Genomic DNA, 9515 nt, shown 5'->3' on the forward strand with positions numbered 1-9515 from the left:
GGAATAGAATAAAGTGATATTGAAAGCTTCACCACACAGCTGGAAAGTAAAACCTGGTAAAGTGACAGATGGGCGTGAGTGACAGCAAGGCTTTCCTAAATACGTCACCAATATTACAATGCAAGTGGAAACCTCGGCTGGCACCATTTTTATTTTTTTACTGATTTATCCCATAAGGAAATGTGGTAGTCGTAAGTTGAGTTTTTTGAGGTACTGATGAAGACCAAACAGTCTTTGAGCATCGAGGTTTAAGTAAAAGGCATATCCAAGTACTTCTGTTTTATCTGGACACTGAAAACACGGAGAAACTGTATATTTTTAATCAGTGCAAACAGTATGCAGCTGACTTTAGACACTTCTCTTTATATTTTATATTAAACGAATTCAACTCATGATGTCACTCAGAATAAAACCTGGCAAGTACACGCGCCTCTAGAGAGTTTCTCAGCACCGACGTGGAATTCAAAGCACTCTTTTACACGTACCTCGTGCCCGTCTCTGGAATCCACACGTAAACTCCCAAACCGGCACGTGGGGATGCCACACTGGAAAGGACCACCTGACCGCCCCTCGAACCTAACTGCCCCTTTGCGTTTCACAGGAAGAAAGGCAACCCACAAAATTGTATTTTTAAATAAAAAGACTTTATTCATGAAATATGATAGCAGCTAATAGTTTAAGGAAGCCTGGGGGAGATATTTCTTTCACATGGGGGCACACATGCACCTTGGAAAATATTTGGCAAAGTCATAAAATTAGCATGTTCAGTCACCTGTAAAGTGCTGAGACATTCATCTCGGGTGGACCTGCATTGTTTTTTTCAACCATCCAGTAAGTAGAACATTGACAGGTAACTACACGTGGAGCACCGCGAACTCACGGATCACTCGTGCACGACGCCCGCAGAAGGGGCCCTAAGCGCCAGTCTGCCGACCAAGGGCCGCCTTTCCTGTGTCCTGTGTCCGCCGCCAGCACCGGCGCCCACCCTGACCGGCACCGTGCGTCCTTCAGGACATGCATGCAAAGCTAGAAGCGTTCCCGGTCGACAGATGCAAACACAGCAGGAAAGGATGGACCAAGACACCTTCTACGTCTCCTGAGACAATAAAACACACACATCTCCAACGTGGATATTTTGGCCTTGACGCTTGAGTCTCAATGTTGATAGGCATTGAGGATTTTGGTTCAAAGCAAACATTATTTGTGAAATGTTATAGATAACATAGTGACTAAAACTTTGTTAAGTTTTTTAATAGAAAAATGCGATATAAAAATACTACTTTGTTAAAAATATACAGTACACACATTATACCACTTAGGAAAACTCAGTTCAACTCAGAAACCATATTAACACCACCCGGCCTGGTATGTGTTACCTGGCTTTCTTCACTGTTACAAAATCTATTCTGGAGTTAAAAGATATACAATATAAATAAAAGTAGTGAATCTGAATCAAGTACAATTACTTTAAGAATTGTTAATAAACCCCTCCCCCAGCGAATATGCCGCATTTCCCCGCGAGTTCTGAGTCTGCGAGTTCTCTGGGCGACAGGCTACGAGAACAGGTCTGCAGCGTCGCGTTTATTAAGGACCACGGGGGTCAGAGGTGGAGCATCCTCCCGGGACCCCCACCCACTCAAACACGGCGTCCACCCCCCTTCCTCATGCGCGTTCGCACGGGGCTCCCCTGCGTGGGGTGGAGGGAGGGGCCGCCGGAGACGCCCCCTTGACGATATTGCACTCTTCGGCCCCGAGACGGCTGGCGATTCGTCCCCGGCCGGCGCAGACGCGGCGGGACGGCTCGGGGTGTCCGGCTGAAAGGGCGCCCCCGGGTCTCGCCCTTGGCTCACACGTTCAGCAGGGGGATCTGCCAGACCATGACGGACGAGGCCAGCTCCTCGGGCCGCTGCTGCCTGGCCTTCCTGCTCACCCGCCGGTGGCCCTGTCCCCCGCAGGCCACCAGCGCGGAGCTGGCCTTGGCCTTCCTGGCCCGCCGCCCTCGGCCGGGGGAGCTGCAGGGGAGCCGCAGGGCGTCCTGCACGAAGCTCTCCTCTGAGCGGGGCCCCAGGGAGCCCGAGCCCTGGGAAGGCGTCGGGGACCCGGACGTGGAGGAGACGTCGCTGGCCTGGGCGAGGGAGCCCAGCGAAGCCCCCAGCCAGACGGCGTCGGGGCCGCTGCGGCTCGGCTCGCCGGGGAGCGCGGCCCTCTGCTCTTCATCCTGGGGCTCGGCACCGGGGGGCGGGCTGTCCCTGGGCTTGTCTCTGTCCGCCTTGGGAGCGGCTGTGGCCACGACCAGGAACTTGACGGGCCCGTTGTGAGCATGGTAGGAGACCAGGCCTCGTCCTGAAAGGGCACAGCGCTCAGCAGGGCCCCGCACGGCGGGCAGGGCCCCGGGCACCCCCGCCCACCCCCCCCCGCCCCGTCCGCACGGCAAAAGCCCGCACTCGACAGCTCAGAGTGAACACAGCTTCCAGACCACGTTCTCGTGGATTTCTAGCGAAGTCCGAGAATGCTCTCAAAACCATGGTCTAAACTACAACCGTGGTTTTCGTCAGCGGCGTCTCAGTTCTGGTACTTGCATTGTACTTTTAAAGTGATAAAGTAGCTATTTTCCTGTTCTCTGTATAAATGCCTTCTCGCCTGCTCTAAGATAACATATTTAGGAAAAATATTCCTAAATCTTGGTTGTAAAAACTTAAATGCCTGAAATATGTCAATTTTAGGAATAAGATGCCTAAACTATAAGTAGCTTCCTGCCATTTTTCATTTCAAAAAGATTCTGTGGTTTAGAATAAGTTAGTCCTATGGTATTGATTAAAATGGGGGCTCTTTAGTTCAAGGGTGATGTGAATTGAATTTTAAAAGAAGCACCAGAAACTCCCTGTGGGTCTTTTTTATGAAATGCAGACTCCCCCATAATACCGAGACTCCCAGGGCCAGGCGGGAACGGGATGTCCATTTTTAAGCGCCTCGCAGGTGAGGTGACAGAAATGGGGGGTAGATGCCCTTTTCACCAAATGCTTTGAGGCTGAAACAGGGCCCTAGCGCCTCCCTCCCATTCTGGCCGAAGCAGAGGACGTTACAGGATTCCTCAGCTGGGCGAGGTGACTTCCTCAATGAGCTGAAGGACAAGTCAAGAACTCCACCAAAAGCGGGTACTGGGGGAGGGTGAAGGGATGGGGACCCCGGGCACGGAGGTGCGATCTGACGCCACAGCCCAGGGGAACATCCCAGCATCACCGGTGAACCTGAACGTGAGTGTTTCCTACACACCTGTGGTCCCCTCCCGGACACAGAGCCAGAGGAACCCGAGTCCCTGTGAGAAGGGGTGGCCAGAGGAACCCCCACAGAGGCATAGCACGTAACACTCAGAACAGGAAACAACTAAATACCCACTGTACGTCACATGGGGAACAAAGCCACGCTACAGAGCAGTGATACGCACGAGCCACAGTCACGTGACCAACAAGGACGCGCCTCAGAAATAATGTGGAAAGAAAGCAGTCGGAGAGGAATACATACCCTACGAGACAATTATAGAAAATGCAAAAATGGCACAATTAAAGACTTCTTTTTTGTTTTTTTGCGGTACTTGGGCCTCTCACCGTTGTGGCCCCACCCATTGCGGGGCACAGGCTCCGGACGCGCAGGCGCAGCGGCCGTGGCTCACGGGCCCAGCCGCTCCGCGGCCTGTGGGATCCTCCCGGACCGGGGCACGAACCCGCGTCCCCTGCATCGGCAGGCGGACTCTCAACCACTGCGCCACCAGGGAAGCCCAAAGACTTCTTTTTTTAAAAAGGTACAACTTAGCAAAACTATGGAGAAAAACCAATGGAACGGTGACGTGAGACCCAGCAGGAGAACGGTTCTGTTTGGCTGTCGGGGAGGAGCGTCCCCAGCTGTAACGTGAAGGGCTTCTTACTCCTGAGCCTTTACCGCTCAAACTGCCCTTAGTCATGTACCGCTTCTGCATGTATCACAAGCAGGTCATAAGGAAGACAGCAGTTAAGAAATGAATAAACCAAGTTGGAATCCCATGATAACAGGTGGATCATGACAAAACAGGAATTTATCTAAAGCACAGACCTATTTGCAGCAGACGTGAAAGCTTGCTGAGGGAAGGGAGGGCTGCCTGCAGTCACAGTGAAATATTCCAGTGTTAACAGTAGCAAGAAACTATAGACAGAGCTCTTTATTAACGTTTCAATGAGTTTCCTACAAATCTTTTTCTCTGAGAGTTATTACATAATCGACATAAAATTTTAAGATCTTGGTTTTACTTAACTTACAGAATTAACATTTCTCTGTATCATTCCAAGCTCTCTGCAAACATCATTTTCACTGGCTGTGTTACGTTCTAAAATGGCAACGCGACCACTGTCTTAAGCATCTCCCTACTCCTAATTTTGGACCTTTAGGCTGTTTCCTGTTCTATCTGAATCATGGTTTATTCCTAGATTTGGCTGCTTCACGAGACAGACTCCTGAATTGGAAACCCTGACTCCTGACGCAAAAGCATCTTCAAGTCCTAAACACCAAAGTGCTTTCCAAAAAGGCTGTGCCCGTTTGAACTCCCCGCAGCACTGCAAAACAGCACAACTGAGCTTTCTCAGATGCTGGGCCTCCTTCTTTGCAAAACATAAAAAGCACCCATTTTCACTGAGCAAAACTGTATAGAATGATCAAAACCAACAGGTGGCAAAAAAGGTAACGTGAAAACACGTCTTGGGGATAAGGGTCTCCCTGGACCACTGACGTCAGAAACAGGAAGACAAAAGTATGACCTGATGATTCAAATTAATAGACATAGTCTTTATAGTAGGAAAGAAAGGAAGGAAGAAAGGAAGGGACGAAGGGAGAGAGAAAACCACCTAAGCAATTTACACGGTTTCAGCAAAGACACAGCTGACCACAGACCCATGGAGTTGACGAGAGTACAGTACAGGACAGAGGCCTGGGAGACGCAGGCACTCGGGGGGTGTACTCACCGGTCACCTTGGGGATCCCCTGCAGACGAGGGACGGGCAGGGCCACCACGACGCCCAGGCTGGTGCCGACCATTAGCAGGCCGTGGCAGACGAGCAGGCTGGTCACAGACAGCCGCTGGTGTCCTGGGGGACAGGAGAGGCTTGTGCTCCGCAGTCTGGCCTCTGCAGCCCACACGCTGGGGCAGGGGCCCCGGGAACTGCCCGGAAACCCTACAGACCCGCCAGAATGCTCCCCGGGCAGCCCCGAGCCCTCCCGGCCAGCGGGTGTCACCGGAGCCCTAGCCACACACTGCGACTCCTTCAGCCGGACGAGCAAGAGAGAGATCTGGGGGGCGTCCTGGCTGCACCCCGGCCGAGCACGGCCACGGCCTCAGGACACGTGCACGGTGCTCTCAGCACCGCTGGGGCGGCCCTTCCAGAGCCGACCACACCCCCCGCCCCGAACCGTCCATGTACATCATCCACTTCCAGGCAGAGCCGCACACACACACCTACACACACATGCGCGCACACGCACACGTCGGACGGCAGCCCTGTGTGAGCAAGAGCCCACCTGGGCAGGTGAGAGGAGACCTCCCAGGTAGGACGGGCTCCCAGTGCAGCCCGCGCTCAGCACCACAGGGGAGAGGCGCAGCGGCACCCGAAGGTCCCGTCAGAAGGAGACCACTCACGGCCTCGGTGGGCAAGTCCGGGAAACGCGGATACAAAACACTGGAGCGCGAGGGCTTTGGAGCTTCTGGCTGTTTGCTCTGCTTTGTTTTGTTTTGCAGTCGAGGCTCTGAGGCCGAGAGGTGGCTCAGCCTGACAACGTTAGGAAGTGGAGTGAAAGGTGCGTGTCTCCCGGTGACTCTCGTCTCAGGGACTGAGTCTGGGCCCCGAGCACCCCACCCCTGCCCTGCCCCTGTCCACAGCACCCCCACCCTCGACAGGGGCTTGAAGCCCCTCCTGGCGTCTCTGCTCAGCACTGAAGCTCGAGAGCGGGGAAGGGTCATGCGGGCAGCTCCCCAGAAGGAATGGAGGGCACTTCGAAACAGCCGGATTCCTGTGCTCCCTAGAAATGAGTCATTTTCAGTATCTCTGCGTTTGACCTAAGTTCATCTTAGATAAAAAGCATGAAAACAAATGGTCTAAACACCAAAGCCAAAGGCAGGTCACCATGTCCACTGAAGTTATTTTATGATTATTTAGGCAACGGAACACTGAAACCAAACCGAGACAACAGCTACAAAAACTAAAGATCTGGTTTTACCTCTAAATACAGGCATATTTTTTGAAGAAAAGCTAATGTATTAAGTTCCCAGGAATCCAAATGCGTGCCCATGGGAGCAGCTGGGGCTTTAGAGACGCCTGGGACCTGCGTGTCTGTCTACACCTGGGCCGGGAGCTGTCATTTCCAAACGCCAGGGAGAACTTCAGAAGCCATTTAGAAACACGGCTCTGGGCACAGCTCACGATTGCTATCCAGGGGCAGGTGGTCCCGTCATGGGGCAGCCCTTCGGAGAGCAGCTCCATGGACCAGGGAACGTCCCAGGACACACGGGTGTGCCTTCCAGAGCAGAATCCTCACTTGATACCACGTGACCTAAAGATTCCCCACAGCTACGCTCGAGACAGAAAGCAAACCCGCAAAGCTGAGACCCTCCTCTCCAACCCTCCTGGAACCTTTGGTGGAAGCAGCTGGTGGAGGCGACTCTTGGAACTGGCTCACTGCTCTGTGTTTTGTTTTGTTCCAGTGAAGTACGGCCTCCGCCACTGCCCTGGTGCACGAGGGCAGCAGGTTACTTTCCATCTGGATACCTTACTTCTCAACACCAACGTGGAGAATGTCATGACAACAGGATGGACAGGGGACAGAGCTATTATTTCCCTTTTGCAGCCACTTTCTGAAGCCACCCTCCTGGAAGGAATATAGAAACTGGGGCAGTAGTATAGTAGCCCTGTGGTCCTAGATGTGAATAAATTTCCTTTTTAACACACGAAAGTATTGGGAACAATAAAAACAGGCAGACTCTCATGGTCTCAGGGCTCAGTTCAGAGGTTGGCTGTGGGTTTTTGTATCACTTAAGTCCATCCACACCCTCATTTTGGTAGCCAAGTCCTGCATATAAGCGAAAACTGTTTGTATGAATAAATTGTTTTGTGATTTATTTGATCGTCCTGAAATATTTTGGTCTGGGAAACAGAGTTTCCTTTAATTCTTCTCCAAAAAATGAATTTGTGAGTTAAATTTTCTTTCACAGAGAATATATCATTTTTAAAATATTGGCCTAGGACTATTAAAGAAGCATCTGAAATACTTTTAATCTACCACTTGGCTTTAAAGAAAACTAATGAGGAAAAGGGAATTTCAAACAGCCCACCTCCACAGTGAGGGTTAACAGATCCTCGTAAAATAGTTCCAACCACTAATAAAAACATTAAGAAGATCTTACTTTCAAATTACAAAGGATAAAAGTTTACTACTTTTTTTCATTCATAAATGCATTTTGAAAGTGACCTTTTATCCCCCTTAGGAATTTTCCCGCCTCTTTGCCTGTAAATAGCATATTAGGAACATCTGACTTTTCGTCCTGTCTCCAGCTTTTACATCTGTGTTACGTTATATGCAGTGAAAATCTGGGAAACTCTCTAGTCTTTGTAAAGAAACTCCTCTCTCCAGAAGTGGATCTTTCTAAAGAGAAAAGACAAAACAATTCAAAGGCACAGAAGGTGCCCTGTGTGGTGTCGGGATGGGGAAAAGTCACCGTGTGGGGAAAGGTTACGAAACATGACGAGAAGGGGAAAAACTACATGGTCCATGGGAAAGACCAACGGAAACAACCCCGGGGCTTCTGGGAGGTGCTCCTGGGAGGACACCCCCAAACCTTCACTTCATCATAACAAACGCAAAAGCAGGGAAAACTGGGATGTTTTTCTTTCTAACTGGTTTGAAAGCCGTCAGTTCCAGCGAATGATGGTTTGTTCCATTTTCAAAGTCGTCTAGGATTCATCTTTAATTTCACATATGAAAGTTTAACTGAATGGTAATTAGGGAACGTGGAGATTTTCCCATTCCGGAAGGTCTGCAGACAGAGCTGCTGAGAGGCGTCCAGGCTACTCCTTGTGGAAGCGCCAGCTGTGGCCTTCCAGGTGGGACCACTGGGCTCTGAGCTGGCCAAGCTGCGGGCAGAGGGGCCACCCACTCAGCATCAAAGGGGGAGGCGGGGCGGGGCAGAGATGCGGGCGGAAGTGAGTTATCAACAAGAAGGGGCAGGGGAAGCTGGCCGCTGTGTGATGCACGCTCTCCGGGCACCCCGCTGTCCCCTCACGGGGGGACACAGGAGCATGCGGGAGGCCGCCCGGGTTTATTCAAATGCTCGTAAGAAACACACAAACAGGGGAGAGAGTAGGGGAAGCAGCCAGCCTTCCAAGTGTGCTTGGAAAGGCTGTGACTGGAACCCACTCCTGACTCCCACCCGGGACAGAGACCAGGGAGGGGGGCAGGTTAGCGCAGGATCAACTGCTGGTTAAGGAAGCTGCTAGTTAGCTCAGGATCATCTGCTGGTACAGGAGCTGCTGGTTAGCACAGGATCAACTGCTGGTGAAGGGGCTGCTGGTTAGTGCGGGACCAACTGCTGGTTGAGTAGCTGCTGGTTAGCACAGGATCAACTGCTGGTTAAGGAGCCGCTGGTTAGTGCAGGATCGACTGCTGGTTAAGGAAGCTGCTGGTTAGTGCGGGATCAACTGCTGGCTGAGTAGCTGCTAGTTAGCTCAGGATCATCTGCTGGTACAGGAGCTGCTGCTTAGCGCAGGATCAACTGCTGGTGAAGGGGCTGATGGTTAGCGCGGGACCAACTGCTGGTTGAGTAGCTGCTGGTTAGCACAGGATCAACTGCTGGTTAAGGAGCCGCTGGTTAGTGCAGGATCAACTGCTGGTTAAGGAGCCGCTGGTTAGTGCAGGATCAACTGCTGGTTAAGGAGCCGCTGGTTACTGCAGGATCAACTGCTGGTGAAGGGGCTGCTGCTTAGCATGGGACCAGCTGCTGGTTGAGTAGCTGCTGGTTAGCACAGGATCAACTGCTGGTTAAGGAGCCGCTGGTTAGCGCAGGATCGACTGCTGGTGAAGGAAGCTGCTGGTTAGTGTGGGATCAACTGCTGGCTGAGTAGCTGCTAGTTAGCTCAGGATCATCTGCTGGTACAGGAGCTGCTGGTTAGCGCAGGATCAACTGCTGGTTAAGGAGCCGCTGGTTAGCGCAGGATCAACTGCTGGTTAAGGAGCCGCTGGTTAGCGCAGGATCAACTGCTGGTTAAGGAGCCGCTGGTTAGTGCAGGATCGACTGCTGGTTAAGGAAGCTGCTGGTTAGTGCGGGATCAACTGCTGGTTAAGGAAGCTGCTAGTTAGCTCGGGATCATCTGCTGGTACAGGAGCTGCTGGTTAGCACAGGATGGCACCAGAGCCCAGGGGACACGAAACCCACTCCTTGGTCTGTTCCCTAACCCATAAATAACCTTGAGTCTAGTTTAAGTTGCTGAATTCCCTTATGATGT

The 9515-nt window shown here is 51.8% G+C and overlaps 1 protein-coding gene across 1 annotated transcript; it reads right to left on the bottom strand.

Annotated features, from left to right (window-relative positions):
• Positions 1-648: 648 nt before the first annotated feature.
• LOC114484562 (rho guanine nucleotide exchange factor 10-like) lies at positions 649-8824 on the bottom strand. Its single transcript, XM_028481617.2, has 2 exons — positions 4989-8824; positions 649-2343 (listed from the first exon to the last, which is right to left on the bottom strand). The coding sequence occupies exons 1-2, from the start codon at positions 5059-5061 to the stop codon at positions 1847-1849; spliced, it is 570 nt and encodes a 189-aa protein (XP_028337418.1). The 5' UTR covers positions 5062-8824; the 3' UTR covers positions 649-1846.
• Between the last annotated feature and the right edge of the window lie 691 nt (positions 8825-9515).

This window comes from Physeter macrocephalus, chromosome 20, assembly GCF_002837175.3.
Source record: "Physeter macrocephalus isolate SW-GA chromosome 20, ASM283717v5, whole genome shotgun sequence".
Taxonomy (NCBI): domain Eukaryota; kingdom Metazoa; phylum Chordata; class Mammalia; order Artiodactyla; family Physeteridae; genus Physeter; species Physeter macrocephalus.

Coding starts and splice junctions, on each gene's coding strand:
- LOC114484562 (XM_028481617.2), bottom strand. CDS start 5,061: ATGGTCGGCACCAGCCTGGGCGTCGTGGTGGCCCTGCCCGTCCCTCGT. Junction 2,344..4,988: donor GGGGATCCCCAAGGTGACCG/GTGAGTACACCC, acceptor GTGCCCTTTCAG/GACGAGGCCTGGTCTCCTAC.